The following is a 23,545-nucleotide window of genomic DNA, read 5'->3' as shown; positions in this document are numbered from 1 at the left end:
GAACGGGTCAACACACCATTCAGAAACACATCCCATGAGGTGTGTTCCCTGATGAATCAGGAGGGGCAGGGACCTGGGAGCTGCTGAAAAAGTGCTGAGGCTCCCTCTCAAGGGCCCTCAGGCAAAAGTGGATCTCCTTAGTGTGTCTTCAGTATTTCAGGAAGCCTGGTGGCAGGTTTGTATTTGCTGTGATGGAACTGGTCACTGAAGTGTCCCGTTTCTTTGTTTTCGGTTTCTCATCTCACTGCAGTAACACTAGCTATTTTTATAGGTGGCAGGACCGTGGAATTAGTCAGTTTAACAGCTACCTGTTTTGTGCCGAGCATTGTTCTGGGCATCTAGGTTCATAGCAGTGAATAAAATGAAGTCCCCGGACTGAAGAAGCTTATATTCTAAATAACTAAAACACATAGTAAGTTTGGCAGATGTTAAGTACTATATAGGAGTAGCAAGGCTGGGGAGAGCGTTAAGTTGTGCTGGTTTCGGGGGGATGGGCGGGCTTTGCGTTTTCAGGAAGCTGATGCAGGAAGCCTCCCTGAGAAGGAGACAGTGGAGCCAGGTCCCGAAGAAGGTACGGAGAAAACTGTCTTGCAGGCAGAGGGATTGCATCGGTAAATACCAGAGGCCTGAAACACAGGCGTGCCTAGCGCGTTTAAAGAACAGCACGGAGACCACCGCGAGTGAAGTAAAGTGAGGGGGCGCTGGCGGGGCGGCATCAGAGGGCTTGGGCAGGGGAGAGCGTCTGTGAAGGGTCTGCGGGCCCCCGGGAAGACGTGGGCTTTTATGTGAGTGAGGAGGGCGGCAGTGGCTTAGGTTGTGCCAGGGTCAGGTTGACGGCTGTACCGGCCCTGACTCCGTGCGGGCTAAGGCAGAGGAAGGGAGGGCAGCCAGAAGCCGCTGCGGGATCTTAGTGAGGGACGGGCAGTGCGGCCGACGGTTGGGTTCCCTGGAAGGGCCTCTTCAGGTTCTGGAGAGAATTTGAAGGTGGCGCCAAGAGGATTTGCTGAAGGACTGGATGCAGCCCGGGAGAGGAAGAGGAGGCTGGAGGATGACTTCACAGGTGTTGATGCGTACAAGCGTGAGGATGAAGTTGTCGTTGGATGAGAAGGAGGGGACCAAGCCAGGAAGGCGCAGGAAGGGGAGCTTGGGGGCCGTCGCAGGGCCAAGCTGGAGGCGGCCGCCGCCTCCTGAAGAGTGGCGCGGAGCAGCCCCTGAGCTCGAGGCAGCTGCAGTTCAGGCCAGGGGAGTCAGCTGTGGGCAGCACCCGCATGTGGGTCGCGCTTAAAGCCGTAGGACTAGATGCGACAAGACTAGGTGGGGGAGGAGAGTAGGTGGAGAGAAGGCCCGGGGGTTGATCCCCCAAGAGTTTCTGATGGTGAAAAGATAAGGGGAATGCAGCCAGGGGAGCTGAGGCGATCCGGGGAGCAGACCAGAAGAGTGAGGGATCCTGAGGTCCCTGGAGGAGCTGCTTCAGGGCAGAGCCCTCAGCTCTGTCAGCTGAGGCTGCTTCCTTGAGGAAGCCGGGGACTGAGACCTGCTTGCATGACTTAGCAGTGGGGAGGAGGTCGCCGGAGGCCCTGAAGGGTGGGGATGCAGGCCCCATAGGCGTGGGTTCAGGAGAGGACGAGAAGGGAGGAAATGGAGGCAGTGAGTGTGCACAGTGAGTGGGAAAGTAGCCCACCAGTGAGGAGGGGAAGTGGGTGACGAGAGGAAGAGGGAGGGAAGGAAGCAGAGATGGACGTTGCTGAAGCGCTGTCTTTGCGTGGCCCGAGGGGGTAGGATCTGGGGGGTAAATACAGGGATTGGTCTTAGGTATGAGGAAGGCCCGTTTGGCCTCAGTAATAAACAGGAAAGCAGAATATATGGACACACGTACAGACTGGTAAGTTGTGGTGATGAAAGCTCGAGGAGTATTTGGTTATTTTAAAAACTGAGAAAATTTGCATTTTTACGGATAGTTTGGTAGACAGTTTGGTAGATACAGATAGTTTGGTCGACACTGTCATCAAAACACGTTGTAGAGCGGGGTTAAATAAATTAAATTTGAAAAGAAGTTTGAAAAGACAGTTTGTTTCTCATTTTGTAGAATATCTGAACATTCTTATTGCATATTTTTATTGACAGGTCAGTTCAGAAAGAAACGACAATATAAAAATATCTCATAACTGCATCAATAAAGTGAGAAATTCCAACAACAGCCTCCAATCCCTTTCGTTATCCCGGATTCTCAGCTGGTCATTTAAGTGCAGTATTAACTGGAAGACAAAATTACCCCCCATGTATCATCAGGTTTCCCTTGCAGCACAGAGCACCGAAGCCAAAAACTTCTAGTTTGTGCTTCCCTGTAATCTACCCATGAAAGAATTTAAATCCAAGTTAAGACTTTACAAATAAATAATAAACATTTTACTGTTTATGAAAGAAGTGGTAAGAGGGTTTTCATAAAGCCTTTACATATCTTTTAACCTTCATTTATTTCTTATGCCATTAAAACATAGGTTAGGACAGCAGAGATTATACAGCTGGGGTTTTTTCCAGATCTGGTGACAAATACAAACCACTGTGTGCACAAGAAGCTTGAAGCAAAGCTGTGCAGTGCAGTGCAGTGCAGTGATGATGAGTTTGGACTCGGGGTCACACAGGATTCATATCTCGCCTCTACACTCATTTCTCAGTTGTCTCTATATGGGCAACTTGCCCAAACTTCCAAACCTCACTTTCAAAACGGGGATGGTAGCTGCCTCCCAGAGCTGTAAACATGAGGTGAGGTAACATGTCGGAGTGTTTTAGTGTGATGCCTGTACATAGTGAAGGTCTGTGAAATGTTATGAATCTGTGGTTTCCTTTGACCACTTGAATGAACTCCATCCCAGCTGTGAGAAGAAAAGTCACTGTGTCTCCAATTCCTGTTCTGAGTGATATATGTGTGCACATACCCACACACACAACCCAAGTTAGTAGAGTTAGAAACAAAACAAAACCTTAGTCTTATAAATTACGTGAGAACTTCATTGAATATCCTGGATTATATTGGCTCATTTATGAAAGAATGATAGAAATGACAATGGAGCAGCGCCTTCCACCCTTCCTTTTTAATTAGTGTCTCTCCTGGTTTATTCCTCCTAATCATAGCATTTGAGAAGTTTGTTGGTTTGTTTGTTTAACGAGTTCCTACCTCAGGAGAACTGTGTGGCCTGAATTGGATTGGACTCGGGACCACCTCTTAAAATGACCCTGCTGCTCAGAGGTGAAAATATTCACCTCCTGTTTTGGGACATTTTAGGAGGGTTCAAATGCCAGAGATGTCACAGATGTGCTTAAAGGCCTAAGGATTGTTCAGACTTCTTATCACCTTGATTGATGATAGTGTACAGTCTAGACTGGTTTTGATCACCCACAGACCTTTGGTTCCTGACAAATTTGAATAACATTGAACTGGGACCTGCAGTTTAAGCTGCAGAATGTTTCAGTTTGAGCAGAGTAGGGCCATTTTACACAGGCGGGGTCATCCTAGAGAAAAGGCCTTTCTTTGGCTTGAAGACCAATGTGGTTTCTTGAAATTTGATTGCTCTTTTCATTAGCCACTTATTGGGAGGTTAACATGGTCCCTTGGTGGAGAAAATGAAGAAGTCTTCAGTCTTTTACAAACTCCTCTTTTGAAAGACCAGCAAACTTTTAAGAAGTAACTTTTAAATCTAGCACTAATTGTCCAGGGAAGGTCTGGATGTAATCATTGGATGATAAATAAAATCTTATTATTAGTCACAGGATGTGGAAAATTTAAATCACCTGGCATAAATTAATATCTTGCTGCTATATTCTGGTATTTTAACATCTGTAAAAGAAATTTTGAGCTTCTGAAGTAAACTGGGATGTTTAGTCTCTGAATAATACAGAACTTTGTTTAGAATGATCTAAGCTGTGGCCAGGTTATCTTGGTATATAGGTTGTCTGCATGTATTATTTGAATTATGTCTAAATTCAAATCTGTTTTGTGATAGTAATTTATGTAGGAGTTTATAGCTTAAATAGAGTTATGATTTCTGTAAAACCTATAAGAAAATCATATAACCAGTTCTCATAATTCAGATTATATGTATTTGGAGTAATTGGCCTGATTATATCAGTTTTCAGATCATCTTATAAAATATCTTAAATATTTAATAACCATATAATAAACTTATTAATAAAATATTCGCCTTATTTTTTTATCCTCTTTTTTTGTTAGCTAGTTCATCTTAGCTATACCAGTTAAGCTAGTTAACCTTGGTGTTCTGAGGCTGTTTCGGAAGAGTCAGGTGGTAATGGGCTTAGCTTGAAACACCAGTGGATACATTGGGCTTTCTGAAGTTATATTTGGAAGTATAATATAACCTTTGTTAAAACGGTCACTCATTAGGATCACTCACTAGGCTGTGATTAGGTCACTCATTACGCTGTGATGAACTGGACCTAGTACTACCGAAATCTGAAGGAATGTCATAGCTGGTCTAGACATTGCTCCTTTTGTATGTCTTACACTAAAAAACATTAGAGCTCTGTATTTTCTTGTCGATATCTAAGCCTAAAAAACAGTAGCTAGCGCTTAGTAGGTACTCAGTGAATACACATTGAAAAAGTGAGTGAATACCAAAATTACTTCTTAATTGAATTCAGGTAGTCAGGTTTTAGAACTTATCTTTAGATGTTTTCTTATTTTATTTCTTTGTCAGGAGTTTGTATTTAGTGGTAGGTATTTCCTCCCCGTTGTTATTGAATATTTATTGCTGATAATATCAAGACATTCACAATCAATTTTAATATGAATGTGTTGCAGTGAATGCATAATACCGTATTATGGCAATTAAGTGATTCCCATACTTTATTACTAGCTGAACAAGGTTAACTGGGAAATGTTTTCTAGGAAGGCCTTTTAAAAGGTAATTTAGTGACTAAAGGGAAACGTGCTGAAATATTTTTGAGAATTTTGGTGTACAGGTAAGTTCTTAGGGAACTGAAACGCTCAATGAAAGATTGTGCTAGGTACACACAAAATGCACCAGCCACTGGCCAACGGTTACCTGGTGCCCAGTTTTCTCACAGTGTCTGGACACCTGGGAAGCTAATAGCCTTCAGGATACACTGATACAGATGAGAGAAGTTGCCAGTTTCAAGCTTGTGTGCCAAAGGTGCACATAACATTCTTTTGATCAACAGGGCCGGGGCCTGGCCAGATGAAAGAGTAGTCCTTTTAAAAGGCAAATTTGATACATCTACACAGCTCCCTTACCCCCAGTTAGAATTTAAGGTCCTGGAGGGCAGGGATTTTTGCCAGTTTGGTTTACTGCTCTATTCCAAGTGATTGTTTTCCTGTTGGAAGGCTCCGTGAGGCCAGCCCATGTCTTTTTTTTTTTTTTTTTCCGGCCTATCATTATATCTTTAGCAGCTAGTGTTATATACTAGGTGGTCAACTAAATCATAGTTTACAGAATGAATGACTGTGGAAGGCAAGTCTTATAAGGGTTCTTCCTTCCCTGTTTAATGCTTCTTCCTCGCTGTCTTGGTATCTTACGCCAGCTCTTTCAGCTCAATTCGAAATTAACTTTAGCTAGTACTCAATTTCTGATACCCTAGCTAATAAAAACAAGGCATTGTCATCTATCACAGTCACAAGTTTAAAAGGGTAATCTTTGAAGGTGATGGCGGCACGGCGGGTGATGGTTCCTATTTGGTGGGCTGTGTCTGCATGTTCGGCTCCGGGTACACGGTCCCTTTTGGGATCATCTCTGGAGTTGCCGAGAAAAAAGGACACGGATGTGTAGGTATTTGTCACCCTGGCCTCCAGTACGTTTGCTCTCCAGGGAGCCTCTTGGTGATCTGCTTTTCCCTTCTCAACAAAGCCTAAATGAAAGTTCGCATCGTACCTCTGACAGGCTACAGATTGCGTTTCTATCGACTGCTATAGTGCTTACTTTAAAAACATCAGCTGTCAGTTAAAGGCTAAAAATGAGATAATTTTCAGTTGATGATAGCGTAGTATAGAGCATTCCCTCTCTTCCTGAATAACTTAAGGAATTTCCAGAATTTTAAATTTGCTTAGCCAGCCCCAGAGCTTCTCATTTTTTTCTTTTGTATTCCCGCAGTGCATATGTAGTCAGCTCTTAATGTGTTTATGGTTTCTAGTACAGTAGCACCTGTTTAACTGCTCTTCCTGTGCAGACCTGCTTCATATGTATGAGTGTTGCTTGTATGGGTTTTCTGAATGCTTTTATGGGGACAAATAGTAATATGTCAAAAGAATTTTCTTTTGTGGAATGAATAAATCAGACTTCATTAATGAAGGGTAATTTATGTTATAAATAATTAGGATTCCAAAACTAATTAAATGAAGCCTTATTTTAAAAGAGGTTTTATTTTCGTGAAAGCCTTGCACTCAGTAGAAGATAATCTTTAATTTAATAGAGGTGGGGGTGAGTGTCTACCAGCTCCTCCAGGTACAAGTTACATCATCGACTCAGAGTTACAGAAAGATAAGTTCAGATCAGAATCTGGGCCAGACTGGCCTGGTCCAGAGGCAGTGGGTGTGTTTGATAGTGGTGTTCACAGTGGCTCTTCTGGGGTCATACTGCTCCAGTTTGAACTGGTAATTTGCCTAAGTGCCGAGTTCTAGATTGGAGATCATTTTCCGTCAGAATTTTAAAGCCATTGCTTTATCGATTTCCTGCTTTCAGTGTTGCTGAAGCCATTTTGATTCATCATCCTTTGGATATGACGCATGTTTTTCCCCCCCTTTTTCTCTCATTTCTCTGAAAATGTGCAGCATCTTCTATTTCTGGTGTTCTGACATGTGACATGTTGTCCTTTTGTCTGTCCTTTTCCAGGTATTGTGTTGAGGACTTAATTGGCATTTTGGCTAGACTCTAGAGAATCATGCCTTTCAGTTCTGGTGAATTTTCTTTGGATATTGGAAAGCTTTCTCCCCTCTGTGTTTTGAAGGGAACAGGATGTCTGTTTTACCTGGTATTTTGATGCTGAATCTTTTTACTTGTCTCATTTTTATATCTGTTTTTCTTCTACTTTTTCTTTTTTTGCCCGCCACTTTCTAACTCTTTTTTTTTTCTTTCTTGGCTTTCTGAAAAAGATAGTCTCAACTTTATTTTCTGTACCTTCTAGTGAATATTTCATTTCCGCTATTACGTTCTTAAAGAAAAATTATTCTGACACTTGTTAAAATGACAAAGATGCCTTTATTCATGACTATTGCAGTAGGAGTGTATTAGCCTGCTTGGGCTGCCATAATAAAATACCATAGACTGGGTGGTTTAAACAGCAGACATTTATTTTCTCACAGTTCTGGGGGCTGGAAGTCTGAGATCAGGTGCCAGCATGGTCGGATTCCGGTGAGGACTCTCGTTCTGGGTTTCAGATGGCTGCCGTTCTGCGGGCCGCTCTCCTGGCCTTTCACTATAGTGTGTGCATTGAGGTAGAGAGATGTCTCTTCCTTTTTTGGTAAGGCTACCAATCCTATTGGATTAGGACCCCACCCTTATGATGTCATTAGCCGTGATTACCTCCTGTCTCCAAATACAGTCACGTGGACGACTACAGCTTCAACATATGCATGTTTGGGGGGGACACAATTCAGTCCATAGCAGACACATACACTCAGCCTATAACAAAGGGGTATTACAGTGGGGAGAACGATTGGGCTCCACTTTGAATGCAGCAAAGACAGCTGGGGATTCATAGCCAGTGAGCAGAGTGCAGGGGTCAGCGGATGAAAAAGACTAAGTGGAAACAGCACAGGTAGGGGATGCTTGCTCAACTGACTTAAAGGGATTCTTTCTGAAGGCAGATTAAGGATTTATATACCAGAGGTAGGGGATGAGGAACTTGATAAGATATCAAGGGTGAGAGAATTTCTCTAAACCGGCTTAGCAGGATTCTTGCTAAAACTGGCCTCTGTAGGCCGAACAAGGACAGCACAGACTCGAAGGCCTAGCAGAGGCCTCGTCAAGAAGAGGGCTCAGAGGTGCTGTCGTCTCCCTCCTTGTGCACTGATGTCTTTAATTTAAAGACTCTTTTTACTGTAGATTTAGGGGTTTGAGGAAGGAGCAGCGTTGGGTGTGTAGCTTTAAATCTGTTTTCTTAACTGGGAAGCTGCAGTAAGTGGTTCAAAATGGGAAAACAATTTAAATAGTTCAAGGAAATTTGACGTTCTTTTTTGACTATGTGGGTTTTGCTTCACTGTGATTTGTTTCTTCAGATACCTCATGATTCCTAAATGATCCCTCATGACTATTCTATAATTTCCCTTTGTATTTAGAACTATCACAAGACCGTTTACTTGACATTTAGTGGTGGCTTCGAACAAGGGATATGGGGGACTGTAAGGGAAGAGGTGTCGCTAGCATCTGTTGGGTGCCATTAGAATGGGGATCTCAGTTTTACGTCACTTAATCCTCATAGCAATTCTGTAAGGTAAGTGATATCGTCACTTATGGGTAAGGATAAAGATAATGATCAGAGAGATTAAGTAACTTACTTAAGAGCTAGTCAGACAGTGGTGGAGCTTAATTTCAAGCCTAGGTTTTAAGACCTTTCAAGTCTTTCTAGGAGAGCATCTCCTTTTACTCCTCGCAAGCTGTGTGAACAGTTCATTCAGTCACTCGGTGAAGGTTGGGTTGCCTGCTCCGTGCTGGGCCTTGGCGACACATGAGGGCTAGGCCATGCCCTGATACGACAGGAATATCACGATCAGACTTACTTTCAGTAGGATTTCCGGTGATCTGTGCATACTGGCAAGAGTGGGAGCAGGTGGCTAAGTTCATTACAGGAGTCCTGGTAAAAGGCCATGTTGGTTTTGACCAGGAAGGCAGAGCAGATCCAGGGAAGTGGGTGGATTTGAGATACCCTGTTGGAGGTTAGGGGGCCGACAGGATTAGGGGGTGATAGGGGTTTGGAAGGAGCTGGAAAAATTGAGCATGACTCTGGGTTTGATTTAAAATGAATGGTGTTGGTGCCTTTAGTGATATAATGAACGTGGTGGAACAGAGTAATAATATAATAATAACAATGTTACATCTGTTAGATATCTCCATGAGGAGGTGTCCAGTATGCAGGTTAAACACCTGGGAACTCAGTGGTGCTGTATAGGCCGGAGAAGTCAATTTGGGCATCACATATATAGATTCTATTTAAAGCATGGGACAAGATATGGTTATTTAGGGAAGGTGTGTGGATGTAGGTGTGTGAAGGTGTGGTAATGCAGATCTGACGCAGTGTTACTCATTCACTTCTGTGGAGAACCCTCAGTTAATTTCTTAACCCTGAATGGCACTGAAACCTGGTCGCATTTACTGCGTGGGGACAGCAGAAGCCATCCTGTAGCCATGGCATGGAAGACATTAACTAGCAAGCACGTTGCAGACTTGCCAATAGTTAGCAGTGTTTAGATTGAACTCTATACCAGACATCCTTGTCTAACGTGAGAGGCTAGGCCTGATGGAAGGTCCATGTGGGAAATCCCAGATCTGAGAACGCCACACAAGAGGCGAGTTACGGCACATGTGTCTTCTTCAAGTGTAGATGAGTAAGGAAAAGTAAGTTCCCGCTGAGGTGCTGAAACTAGGACGTCTGGGATCACTGACTGGGTGATTCATTATAACACGTTAGTCTCACAGAATCCAAGCTCATTAAAATTAAAATATTTTATATGTTATGGACCCTTGGGGATACTCTCAAGACAGAATTGTAAATGTTAGGTCTGAGAATGCCAAGCATGAAAGCAGCTTTCTAGGAATGCTTGAAGAACTAGCCTAGAGTTCAAAATAGGCAAAACCTGGAAACAATATAAACGTTCATGTCCAGGACAGCCCGTAGACAACTGTGCATGTGATTCAGTGGGTTAGTGTACACAGCAGCTTGGCTGCACGTCAGAACATTTTGCTGAATGAGAGAAGCCATACGCAGAAGCATGCGTACTTAACGGTGGGTGCCTCTGGAGGTAGGGATGGACCAGAAGGAGGCACAAGGGAACTTTCTGGTGAGATGGAAATGTTCTGTCTGTTGATTGGGGTGTTTGTGTGAACGGGTATGTCCAGGTGTGGAAACTCATCAACTTGTATCCTTGGAATTTGTACATTTCACTGTCTGTAAGTTTTATTACCTCAGTAACAAAATAAGACAACAAAGCAGTATGCTCAGTGGTTCTGTGGGTATCCCTCTAGGGAGCACAGGGGTGGGGCATCCCTGTAGTCTCAGCTTGTCAGGGAAAGGCTCCCGGAGGAAGTAACCTCTCCTGTGTCTCATTTTTATCCCTCAGGGTCTAAGATAGACTTATTGTTCAAGTCTTAGCCAACTCCACACAATAACATCTCCTCTTCGGATGACTGTTTAATTTATTGTGCAATCGGGAATACTTCAGGCAGTAAAAAGGAGTGCTAGTATAAATTACAGTGGGCAAGAGGTAAAAACTGTGACCATTGGCTCGCTCTTTCTGCGCTGCTCAAAGTGTAGCTGGTTCTCACTGCAGTCACCACCGAAGGAAGACGGTGGCAAAGCAGGTGTTCCCGGCGGGTAGAGCAGCCTCTGCTTGGTCCCCCTGTACAGGTGGTACAGGGGTGGGTGCAGCGGGATGGCAGGGGGTGGGGATTACCCCTGCAGGGGTGCTCGTGTGTTTCTAAGAATCGCGATTTACGTGTTAACTGAAAAAAAGATTGTTATCTTTTTTCATTTCCAGCGTTACTCACGTTGCTTTGTTCGTTCCTTTGAAACAGGAGATAGTGGATAGCTCCCTTCAGAAATGGAGGACGGGAAGCCCGTTTGGGCGCCGCACCCTACGGATGGATTTCAGATGGGCAATATCGTGGATATTGGCCCTGACAGCTTAACGATTGAACCCTTGAACCAAAAAGGCAAGGTAAGAAGTTTCTCAGAAAGATTTCAGAATTTGATTTGTGTCTGTAGGTATCTCCCTTTTTCAATGAGGTAGGTATTTTTTTAGCACAGTATAGGGGAAAGCAGTTTTCTGGTCAGTGAATCCTACTTTTCTCCTGAGTTGTGTGATTAAATCAGAAGTGCATACCCTAGGGGGAAAACGGTGTCCCATCGTAAAATCAGACAGTAATTTAGTGAGCCTTTCATTAGCATATTCTTAAGAAGAAATAGCTATATGACAAAATATAAACAATAACATTTTTTATTCCTTAAGCCATGTAACTAAAGTTATGAATATATCTGTGATGTATTCAACATGTTACCAAGTAAAAATATAAAAAGTGAATGGGATTATGTTATGAAATTTTGCTTTTTGTTTTTTAGCTTCTGGATAATTCTTTTTTAATCTTTTTTTTATTGAAGTATAGTTGATTTACAATGTTGTGTTAATTTCTGCTGTACAGCAAAGTGATTCAGGTATACACATATACACACTTTTTTTTAATATTCTTTTCCATTATAGTTTATCACAGGATATTGAATATAGTTCTCTGTGCTGTACAGTAGGACCTTGTTTATTTATTTTAAAGTTTATGTATTTTATTTTTGGCTGCGTTGGGCCTTCGTTGCTGTGCACGGGCTTTCTCTAGTTGCAGCGAGCGGGGGCTACTCTTCATCGTGGTGCACGGGCTTCTCATTGCAGTGGCTTCTCTTGTTGTGGAGCACGGGCTCTAGGTGCACGGGGTTCAGTAGTTGTGCCTTGCGGGCTCTAGAGAGCAGGCTCAGTAGTTGTGGCGCACGGGCTCAGTTGCTCTGTGGCATTTGGGATCTTCGCGGACCAGGGATCGAACCCATGTCCCCTGCATGGGCAGGCGGATTCTTAACCACTACGCCACCAGGGAAGCTCGACCTTGTTGTTTATCCATTCTATATATAATAGCTTACATCTGCTGTTAATTATTTTTTAAAAAGCTTTTATATTTACTTAAATTTATTATCGTGATTGTAGTGAAAATATTTCTATTAAATAAAGATATTTAAGTCTTAAGCATAACCGTCTGTTATTATTTTTGTTGTAATGGTACTTTTTAAAGCATAAAAGCATACTTTAATTTGGTACACATGGTGTCTATTTCCTTTTAGGCTTAGACATAGACTAGACAATATAACAAAGTGAAAAGTATGGGGGAAAAGTGACCTGGAGCCTTTTCAGCCTTCATGGGGACCGTAGGGCCTACCTATTTTGTGGGAGAGCTTAACACTTTTCAGTTTAATCAGTGTTCCCCTTAAGCAGGACTTCTGACTAAATTAAATTTGTTGATGTCATTTCTGTTTACTTTAGACTCTGCCAGTGTTCATGAATAATTTATGTTCTACTGATACATGGTTAACTAGTGCCATATGACTGCCATCCTTCTGGGAACCTTAGAAAAACAAGGTGGATCTCTCATGAGGTCTGTTCACAGAGAAAACTATTCTGTTACTGTAAACAACCCAGGAACCTAAATGCATAATATATAATGTGCCATGTTAGCGGCGGCCAATTAAAGATACCCTCAGGAAAGAAAAGACAAAGTGTTTCTAGTTTTTCCTCTTATTAACAAGTACCTATTTGTACTTACAATGCAGTACATGTTCTAAAAAAAGAAAGAATTTAAAAAAAGAAACTCAGTTATTTTTATTTATTTGAAGCTGTAGGGGAGGAAAAATTTTCCTCTACCCTTTTGGGTCTCTGGCTGGGCCTGAAAATTAAATCGACATAAGACACATTCACAGTAGGAAAGCATATGACTTTTATCAGATTTTTACATGTACACAGCAGCCTTCACAAGAGAATGAAGAATTGAAGAAGTGACCAGAGCAGGAAGCTTTTATATCTTTTAGACAAAGAAACAATACATTTGTGAAGAACTGATAAGGCAAGGGGGTCTGGGCTAGGGGTGGTAAATGGTGGAGAAGTGGTTAGGAAGGTAAGGGTTACTCTGGCAAGACAAGGTTTGTTTGCACAGATTTCTCTTGGTCTCCATTCCCTCCGCTGGTGATAAGAATGTCTTCTTTCCTCCCGGTAGAGCGAGGGCACCTTGCACGTGGGAGTTTTATCTCCTGCTCTCAGGAATAAAAAGGGTCAGAGTGCCCTTCTTACATCTGTTGTTTCTCAAGGGCCCTTAACTCAAGATAATCAGTATGCCAGAGTAGCATGTTCTGGGGTGACAGAAATTCAGTGAGCCTTCCATTATCTTTCAAAGTCTCCTTTCATTTTTGTTTAACATATCTTATAAGCACAGTAAATCAAAAGCCCCAAATGAAATGAAAAGTATATTTCCTAGTTCTATGTCGTTATATGTATTCTCTTATATCCATAAGTAACAAAATAATTCAGTTCAGGGATAGAAGAAACTTTATCTACGGGTATGTGCTTTTTTATAGTTTTAAGTATTTTGTGCTTTCAGCTGTGCCTTATTAGTATTAATCAGGTGCGCACATAGAACCAATAAAAACACTTAAAATTCAAACTGTGGCGTCATGAAAACTTTATGGATCGCAGATTATTTATGAACTAAAGTGGAAGCTTCTTTTCACAAAATCTTTTCGAAAGTTAACCAATTCTCAGGGATTTCTTTTCATCTTAATCCCCTCCCTGCCCCCACTTTCTGATCAGGGTCTTAATAAATTGTGCAGTGTCATAACAACTGTGTGGTTAAAAAGATCTGTAAGAGAAGCAGTCTTTTGTGTAGATGATTCATGGAGTAGAGATCGTCAGCGTTTAAAAATGAAGGAAGTGCGTGAAGCAACGGACAAGTCAAGTGGATCTGTTTGCTGATACAGTAGAAGCATAGAGGAGGGAGTGATGAGCTCTAGTGGGGAACCTGTCTTTGTTGATGGCAGTGCCTTTTAAAGTTTTTCAGTCATGGCCCGTCGTAAGAAATAGATTTGAAATCGCATTAGGTATACGTATTATTCATGTGTGTGTACGTGTGTACTGATGACAAATAGATTTTACATGTCAACAAGTATATGTATCGTGTGTGTGTGTATTCAAATGCAACATCCTTACCGTCTGTGATGCATTCTGATATTTTCTAATATCTTTTATTCTGCTAAAAATGCCATCTTGAATCTCTCAATTGATTTCATGTTGCATATTTGCAGCTGACTGGCCTTCAGGCTAAAGCCCTAAACACATGGCATTAAGGGTCTACCTTTCCTTTTCCCTGTGTTGCTTGTCTTGTCTTTTGTCGACCAGCAGTCTCTCCCTCATTCTCTTGCCCTTATGCTGAGTCTTATGTGTCTTTCTCCTCCTCTTCCAGCCTTCCTCCCAGGGTTTATCAGGTCCTCAGGGAGCCAGGTGGTGCTGGGCTCTGTGTGTCGCCACTCACAGCACTCCTTTTGCCTGGAATGCCGCTCTCCGCAGCTCTGTGCTTATTTAGCAAATACTCATCTCTCAGGAGCGACTGAGGTCACCTCCTTTATGAAAGTTTTCCACAGATGCCCTGTGTCTTCCTCCTCCTTACATGCAATAGAGTTTACCGTTGATTACTCTTTGCTTTGAGGAGTGGTATACCTTCTTCGCCTCCCGTAACGCTATTGGAGACATTCGTTTACATTTCTCCCCTCCCTGCTAGACTGCAGTCTTCTCAAGTGCAGGCACTATTTTCTTTGTCCATGTTGTCATGGAGCTGGGTGCACTGTGTTTGCTGGGTGGTAGGTGTTTACTGTGATCTCTTGATAGGAGAAAAAGCCTCCTTCCTCTAAGAGAAAACAGTTGCCTTAATGAAACAGATTTCCTCCTCCTCACTGAGTAGGTAGTAGAGGGGAGAAGATGAGGGGGGCTGGTGATCATTTGGGGGGTGAAAAAGGATCGAGAGAAACAGTTTTTTAGACTCATTACAGGCCTTTCAGCCCCAAGATTATTAACCTTCCCATTCTAGGAACTCTGTGTCCTGCACCCCATTTATGGAGCCAACACCTGGGGTTGGGGAGGCTTTAGCCCCATTGCTGAGGCTGTGAAAGTGGCACGTAGATCTGTGATGTTAGCGGTGATTTCTGAACGTGTTTTCCCTATAGAATCATTGTTATAAATTGTGGATTGTTTTATAAGTACTTAATGTACGTTATGGACTGGTTCTGAATTTGTGATTTCTCCTTTAAACCTTTCCTCATTTATTAACGTTAAGAACATGTGTAGTGGGTTCCAACTAATTAACTTCTAGAGTTTTCAGGGCATAACAGTTTTCTAATTTGGGTGTGACTTTGAATTGAGGTATAGCACTAGTAGCCTGGATTTTCCTCTGTAAACTACAGCAGTAGCCTTGCCTTATACTCTTGCATATCTGTACGTATACAGACCTGCAAGTATTCTAAAATAATTGAACAGGTTTTCCTTAGAGATGGGTTTGATATGGATGGAAACTTCAACCACAGGAGTAATTGTAATTGTTTGAGAAATAGAAATGTATAGGTAACTATTAGAATGGCATGGAGAAAATTTAATTCTCTTCTGATGTAATTTGAGATCATTTCTTCTCTCTTACAAGATACTATCTTAATTCTAGAGTTTCTACCATAGTATTTAAATGATATAATAAACACCAGCTTATTCATGGATATCTGTAATGTTATGGACCTAATAGTTTCAGATACTGTTTATATTTTTGACACATTCCTGTACAGGAATTTGTGTCTACTGTGTTTTACTCAGACAAGAGCATTAATTAAATTATGGTCTGTTGGTATATCTGATTGATTGATTGGATGTTACTTTTTTCCTTTTTTAAAACAATAAAATTGCTGTATACATAAACATTAACATTTTTATTGTATTTAAAAAGTTGTTAAACAGCATACCTATGTAGACGTAATATACTTCTTGTTTTGTCCCACTCTAGGTGTTCCAGCACAGGTTTTGTTTTTGTTTTATTGATTCCATGTTCATAGTAATAATGGATAATATGTTTGAGTAATGACTTGTTAAGTAGTAGGGTCTTGTATTACATTTTAATGAAGAGCATATCATTGCCATTATTTGCAATGTATGCAGTCAGTTAAGCTCCTTTATCTTTCTTATTATTTCTAAGCTTCTAGTTTAATGAGCTCTTGTTTTGTTTTTCAGACATTTCTGGCTCTCATAAACCAAGTGTTCCCTGCAGAAGAGGACAGTAAAAAAGATGTGGAAGATAACTGTAAGTATCAATTTAAAAAGTAGTTCTCATCATAGAAAAGGAAACTGTTCCTTCAAAAAATATATGAGTGATTACATTACAGGGCACACTGTCCTTGTTCAGAAGAAATGTTGCCTTTTGACCTGAAGGTTCCTATGAATGGAGGAGCCCCACAGTCCTAGATGCACTGTTCTCTCACATTTGCACTTTGGTGAAGGGGTCTCTCCTGAATATCTTTTTAGTGTTATCTCAGTTGTGTAAATACAGGGAATGGTAATCATTTACTAACTATGAAGCCTGAACTAAAGATCTCTTGGTTTTATGGGTTTTTTTGTTTTTTGAACCTCTGAATCATCTGGAATCAGATGATTTTTATTGCTGTATATGTGGTTCAATAATTTGGAAGTTGAGTCAGGAGGACCCATTTAGGGTCACCCTTTGAAGGAAACAAACATTAAAAAAAATAATATGTAATAAGTACTAACTGAAAATTGATTTCAGAACATTGGACTAAAGTGCAGCATTAATTTGACTTATCTAGAATAATCTAGAATAACTATCTTAGAATTTTTGGTGAAAAAATACTGTATCCAGAGCAATAGGCCATGTTTATTCTTACATTTTCAAGATAAAGTGGTAATCATGTTTCATTTTTTACGTGGCGATATTCAAGAGTCATGTCCAGTTGTCATGGGTTTCGTTAAATGTATCTGGCATTAAAAACTCTGCAATTAAATAAGAGAGGTAGGAGAAAGGAATATATTTTGTCCTTATGGGTTTTCTCTGGAGTTCTCATTTGAGTAAGCCTGTAAGATCCCCCCCCATGTGACGTGGAATACAGGAGTAATGAGGGAGCCCCGAGTTCAGATTCTCACTGTGCCATTAGGAAGCTGTGTGCCCGTAGGCAGTTTCTCTCTCCCCTTTGAGCTTCTCGTCTGGAAAACAGGAGTAACGATTTTTACGTTTCATGCTTACAGATGATACATTTAAAATGCTTGGTGCAGTGCCTGACCTCTAACAGCCTCTCAATAGATGGTATCTGTTGTTATTAGGTGTACGAGACTGGGAGAAAAAATGTGGCGCTCCCTTCCTTTCCAAAATTGCTAGAGTTTGTCTGATGGGATCATATTTTTCTGAACAGCAATCAGAACAACAACAAAGAGGAACGAGATTCTGTCGTACCTAAAATAAGAGAAAATTCTTTTCTGTTAAAACTTGCTAGGGTATTCAGAATTGGAATCAATCCTTTTCATATATCAAAATAATGTTTTCTGGTTTATATATCCACGTAGAGCTAAACATAATAAATGATGTTGAATTACTTTTAATCCATTTCTTAAATATTTTAAAGCAGTCTCCCTCTGATTGTTTCATGGTGGTGGACTCGTCTGACCGTATAGTTTTCCCGGTCTTAGTGGAGATTTGCCGCTTCTTGTAGGTGTTGACTCTGGTGATGCCAGACGGCAGGAATGTTGCTGAGGATGTCCCCTGTCCTCACCACACAGTAGTCCAGCCCTACTTGATGTCCCCTTTCTGAAACCACATCATGAATGCAGCTCTGTTGAGTTTAGAATGCAGGTTTTCCAGCGAAAGTGGTTCCATCACTTATTAGTTTAGTCCTTTTGCCTGAGGCTTGGTTGCCCACTACACCGCTGTCCTCCGCCAAGTGACACAGGATGTTGTTTGTTTGGGTCTCACGTGTGTATTTCTAAAATCCTTTCCTCTTCTCTGTATCACGGTAATAATGTGATGATTAAGAGCTTGATGTGGGGGGCTTCCCTGGTGGCGCAGTGGTTGAGAATCTGCCTGCTAATGCAGGGGACACGGGTTCGAGCCCTGGTCTGGGAAGATCCCACATGCCGCGGAGCAACTAGGCCCGTGAGCCACAACTACTGAGCCTGCGCTCCACAATAAGAGAGGCCGTGATAGTGAAAGGCCCGCGCACCGCAATGAAGAGTGGCCCCCACTTGCCGCAACTAGAGAAAGCCCTCGCACAGGAACGAAGACCCAACACAGCAAAAAAATAAAAAATTAATGAATAAACTCCTATCCCCAACATCTTAAAAAAAAAAAAGAGCTTGATGTCTATAGAGCATCCTGAACTATGTGATAAAGGTTCTGTTGAAACAGACACACGAGTGGACTTCTGATAGTGCCCTCATACTATAGCAAAATTTATTACCTAGTTTTAGCTCCAGGTTTTCTATGTGAAGGGTTGTATGTGTGGAGTTTAGTCTGTTAACTTTGCCTTCTTACTTGACTCTTGAGGATTAATGCCAGAATAGGAAAATAGTTCAGGGATGTGAGGTTGCTAATTAAAATAAGCATTTTTTTGGTGCTAATTTTTAAGCTACTGTTACTTACATGGCATATAATAATCTCCATGAATGATCACTGTTAGAAGTCGAGAATAATAAAGTATAAACTATAATGTTGGAAAGAATCCCCAAAGTTGCCTGGTTCACTCTCTTTTTCAGTAATGGAATGACTTCTACAACAATGTAACGATAGAAGTGATCGACTTCTACTGCCTTGAAGTTGTTTGTGGGTTCTTTTTTTTTTTCTCTCAGTGAACCAGGACTGTAACAAATAAGCAGAATCTTAAATGCTTAGATAACTCCCTAGTCAGATTCCTAAATTTAAGAATTGAGTGATATCTAGTCTTCATTAGAAACTTTTGGTGTCCTCAGTATATGTTAATTATACCAGAATTCTTCTTACAGAGTTTATAAAGAAACAAAGATGTTCATTCTTTTATTATGTCTTATTAAAAAGTTTTTAATATCGAGTGTATAGTCAAATCTATGAATAATTAGGCATAAAAGGCGAACAGTTCACCTAAAGTATTGCATGTCAGTAGCCAAACCAAGTAGTCCTGGGGTGGCCACTAGGAGAGGAGCGGGGGGGAGGAGGGAATTTGGTGGAGCAGGAAGTGATGTCCAAGACCCTCTGAGCATCCCTAGGTCGTGCCTTCAGAGATGCAGAGGCCCCTGAGACTTAACCGTTTCCCATTCTGGCAAGCTGAGGGTCATACATGTTCCCTTCTGTCTTTCCTTTTCTGTGTCTTTATTTAAATGGAGTAGTCTGAGTAGCATAATTTAAGAGGAAGACCCTCTGATCCAAATTTTTATTGTCATTGGCAGGTATTTCAGCAGTGAGGGATTTTTTTTTTTAACATCTTTATTGGAGTATAATTGCTTTACAATGGTGTGTTAGTTTCTGCTTTATAACACAGTGAATCAGCTATACATATACATATAACCCCATATCTCTTCCCTCTTGCATCTCCCTCCCTCCCACCCTCACTATCCCACCCCTCTAGGTGGTCACAAAGCACCGAGCTGATCTCCCTGTGCTATGCGGCTGCTTCCCACTAGCTATCTGTTTTACGTTTGGTAGTGTATATATGTCCATGCCGCTCTCTCACTTTGTCCCAGCTTCCCCTTCCCCCTCCATTCTCTACGTCTGCGTCTTCATTCCTGTCCTGCCCCTAGGTTCTTAAGAACCTTTTTTTTTTTTAGATTCCATATATATGTGTTAGCATACGGTATTTGTTTTTCTCTTTCTGACTTAACTCTGTATGACAGACTCTAAGTCCATCCACCTCACTATGAATAACTCAATTTCGTTTCTTTCTATGGCTGAGTAATATTCCATTGTATATATGTGCCACATCTTCTTTATCCATGCATCTGTCTATGGACAACAGTGAGGGATTTATTTAGTTGAATTACCAGATATCCCTGAGAAGGCTGGTGGTAAGTACGGGAGGAGGTAAAGAAAGAAGGGCAAGCAGCCATCCACATGCCATGTAGATGTATATGATTAGCTTTTCTAGGGGAGCCGTATCGTGGGATTAGGCATTCTTACTTACAGGAAGCAGAGAGTAGCAGAGAGAGAGTATCATGCAGCCAGGCAGTTTCAGAGGAAGCTGAGCGATGGGCGAGTGGTTCAATGTTGTGCTTTGCATAAGGAAAGGCAGCCTGTAGATCAAGCTCCTGGGGACGGGGGTGGAAGAAGTGCAGGGATATGGAAAGTAGGGGACCGAACCCACACGAGATACCCTCTGCTGCCTGCCTTCTCCACATCTTTCCTCAACTGAAAGGAGGGCTGCCGTTCGACTGTTAGGGGCCTCCACCCACTTCTTACTCTGTATTTTTCTGCTGTAAGTGGCATTAGAAAAGTGAGGCCCGTGTCCTTGCAGTGTGAACTGGCTGCATCGTGTGAGTGTAGAAGCATGGGCAGTCTGTTGAGACAGGTAGAGCAACGGGCTCTTGTTTGACAGAACTGGTCGGGTGTTGAATTGTAGGTTATATATACATACAGTGTAGGCATGTATACAACTTCAGTGAGGGATCAAGCAAGCAAGCAAATGAATCAGGCAGGGCCCTGCCCTCAGGGATGGAAGCCAAAACCAGATATACAAAATTGTCATCACAAGACTGGCATTCTGTGGTACGCACCATAATGCAAGTACAAAGGAGCAAGTAGTCCTAGTGGTGGTGGGGTAGTGAGAATGGGGAGGTGTCATTTGAGGGATAGTCTTTGAACTGACCTTAAAGGATAGGTGGATTTTTGATGCCTAGAAATAGAGAGGTGCAGCCCAATGCATGCATGATAGTTGAGTTTGGTAAATGGTTTAGTCTGCCTGCAGGTTAGACCATATTAAAGGGAGTTATGGAAAATTATATGAAAAGGTCAGTTGAATGCAGGTTTACTAAGGGCCTTGAATATCAGACTTGAACATGGATTTGGTAGTTGACGGAGACCCACTGATGAGTTTTGAGGAAGAGAGAGATTTAGTCAGGGCTCTAGTGTGTTTAGATTAATGCACTGAGCAATCTGGGTTAGAGAGGAGAGAGACTGCGGCAGCAGACAAGCGAGAGGCTGCTGTGATGGCAGAAGAGGTGACGACGCCTAAACTGGGATTGGGGCTGTGGAAATGGAAAGAAAGGAGAGACATTTCAGAGACTCAGATTGTGCTAACTTTGAGTGCCTACATGAAGCTGGTGCTGTGCTATACTTTATTACATGTATAAAGACTTGGAAATGGGCTTAGAGCAAGGAGGGGGAGAGAGGATGGTCCTAGTATTGACCAAGGCTTGCAGAATAGATGAGTGGGAAATGGTGGTGCTGATAATGGAAACAGAGTGGTTGGGGGAAGAGTGGGCTTGTCTGCTCAAGTGCGTGGTGGAAACGTGGAAATGGAGCTCAGGGGACTGAGGGCCGGGGCAGTAGATCAGGCTGGGAGAACAGGATGTGTCAGAGCGTTAGGAGAACAGACGTTAGGAAAACAAGACTTCTACCCTGATGCTGCTGTCCGTTAGCTGCATATCCTGGTTTAAGACGTACAGATTTCTTCAGGAGTCTTGTTTAGTCTATCAGTCGTGAGGCACTGCCTGAACGACACGACCTTCCCATTCTAAAATTTTATCTTTTGTGTTTTTCCTGTAAAATTCTGAGCATCAGATGGGATTAGTGTCGTCTACTAATCTTTTTTGTGTCAAAATGTATTAAAATCAGCACTATCTAAAGTAGTTCTTTTTTTCCACTTGAGTTGTACTCGGTTTTTTGTACTCACCTGGTACAAACTAGAGGTACTCACCTCACTGGAAATTTATTGTTTAAAAATATCACTGTAACACGTATGTAAACTAGATACATTTTACATCAACCTCTGGGGTTTACACGTACCAGGAAAAAGATGGAATTGAATCTAACGTAACAGGTGAATTTTAGCTTTGGATCAGAGCAATTCAGATTAAGACGGCATTGTTTTATTTTACTTTCTTTCTTCAAATAGCTAATGATTTACAAATTTTCCATCTCAGGTTCATTAATGTATTTGAATGAAGCCACACTGCTCCATAATATCAAAGTTCGATACAGTAAAGACAGAATTTACGTAAGTATTTTACCTGTAGGTTAAATTTTGTGGGCATAATTATTTTACATGCTACTGTTTGATTTTGTTGAGCTTGAAATTTTCTAACAGGAAATCATACTGAACGGAGTGGGAGCTCCATGAGGATAGGATTCTTTTCTGATTTATTGCTCCAACACCAGGGCTTAGACCACACATGGTACCTAGTAGGCACTTAATATATATTTGCAGAATGAAATAATGAATGCAGAGCATCATCTAATATCATTCAGACTTAAAACTATCCAATTTGGATATTTAAAAAAAAAGAACACTGATGATTTTTTAACTTTTGGCATATATCTGTAGATCTGTTTAATTGATGCAGTTTCCACATTGTTCTGCAAAACATTTACGGCAGACTATAAGGCATACGTATTGAAATTAAAAACTTGGAAGACAAAACGGTGTGAATTAGAATAGAAGGCAGTACGTGAGGAAATACCGAGCACACTGAAGTGCTGATCATAGAGCCTGAATAGTTGCAATATTTCATTCCAAATAGATAACTTACCCTAAAAACCCAGGATACTTAAAAATGAAAGACAATGCTTTTAATGGAAATAGGGTTTGTACCACACCATTCAGATGGATACTTAACTAGTCTGTTTTAATTATAATGATTCATTGGGCACATATGAGTTCTATATATCCCTTTGTTGGCTGGAGGTAAATTACCACACTGTAGCCCTCCTGTTATAAAGATGGGACTCTTCATTATTTTTGAACGAAGAAAACACATGGCTTCTTTGACACTTCCTAGATCAAATGACATTCTTAATCTTTTATATCACTATCAATTTGCCTAATTGTACTTACTTAATTCTGACTAAATTACCTTTAGTCTTTGCCATCTGTCCAAGTAATGACAGCTGGGAAATAGAACTAATCTAGTCTTTTCCAAAAGAGTTTACTTGCTGTCTTTCGGTTATACATAGTTATTAAGTCTTTATTTTCCTCCTTGATTTTTCTCAAAATCAACTAAATAGTGTATTTCGGTTAATATATATATATATATATATATATATATATATATATATATATATATACACACACACACACACACACACACATATATATGGCTATTCTTATTTAAAAATATATTTAGAAGCAAAATTCTCTTAATCAGCATACTAATATTGAGTATCTAATGTGTGCTAAATGTTGTTTTAGGTACTAAAATAATACAAATTTAAAAAATTTGTTTGTTAAAGCAGCTTAACTTGTAATAAGTCAGTAAAAGTTGATTCAGATGTAACCATCTTTCAAGAAGAACTGGCTACTATTTTTTCTTTCCATGTCTAACATCACTTGGTGGTAGTGGAACAATCTTATTTATTTGAGCAAGTTTTAATTGTTTTAATATCTTTTTCTTGAAGTTTACAAATTTTAAATTACCTTTATAGAATGATCTTATTCAGAGAAATTGAGATACTTTGTTTTCATTTGGGATATTTATAGGAAAGCTTCACACCCATGGGATTTTCGTTGGTCTTTTAAGGCTTCCTGTGCTGCAGTGGTGCTACATTTGCCGACTGTGACCACT

The 23,545-nt window shown here is 41.1% G+C and overlaps 1 protein-coding gene across 3 annotated transcripts in view; it reads left to right on the top strand.

Annotated features, from left to right (window-relative positions):
• Window positions 1-23,545, top strand: part of MYO6 (myosin VI) — a 145,373-nt gene that overhangs the window by 42,217 nt on the left and 79,611 nt on the right. For all 3 annotated transcript variants that reach the window (XM_060030326.1, XM_060030324.1, XM_060030325.1), the window contains exons 2-4: window positions 10,758-10,900; window positions 16,028-16,097; window positions 21,908-21,981. In XM_060030326.1, the coding sequence (XP_059886309.1) occupies window positions 10,784-10,900; window positions 16,028-16,097; window positions 21,908-21,981 (261 nt within the window). In that variant the 5' untranslated portion in view covers window positions 10,758-10,783. The remainder of the gene's footprint in view (window positions 1-10,757; window positions 10,901-16,027; window positions 16,098-21,907; window positions 21,982-23,545) is intronic.

The sequence above is a fragment of the Delphinus delphis genome, chromosome 14, assembly GCF_949987515.2.
Source record: "Delphinus delphis chromosome 14, mDelDel1.2, whole genome shotgun sequence".
In the NCBI taxonomy this organism is placed as follows: domain Eukaryota; kingdom Metazoa; phylum Chordata; class Mammalia; order Artiodactyla; family Delphinidae; genus Delphinus; species Delphinus delphis.
The sequence above is the reverse complement of the archived record's forward strand: the minus strand, read 5'-3'. Positions and strand labels throughout refer to the sequence as shown.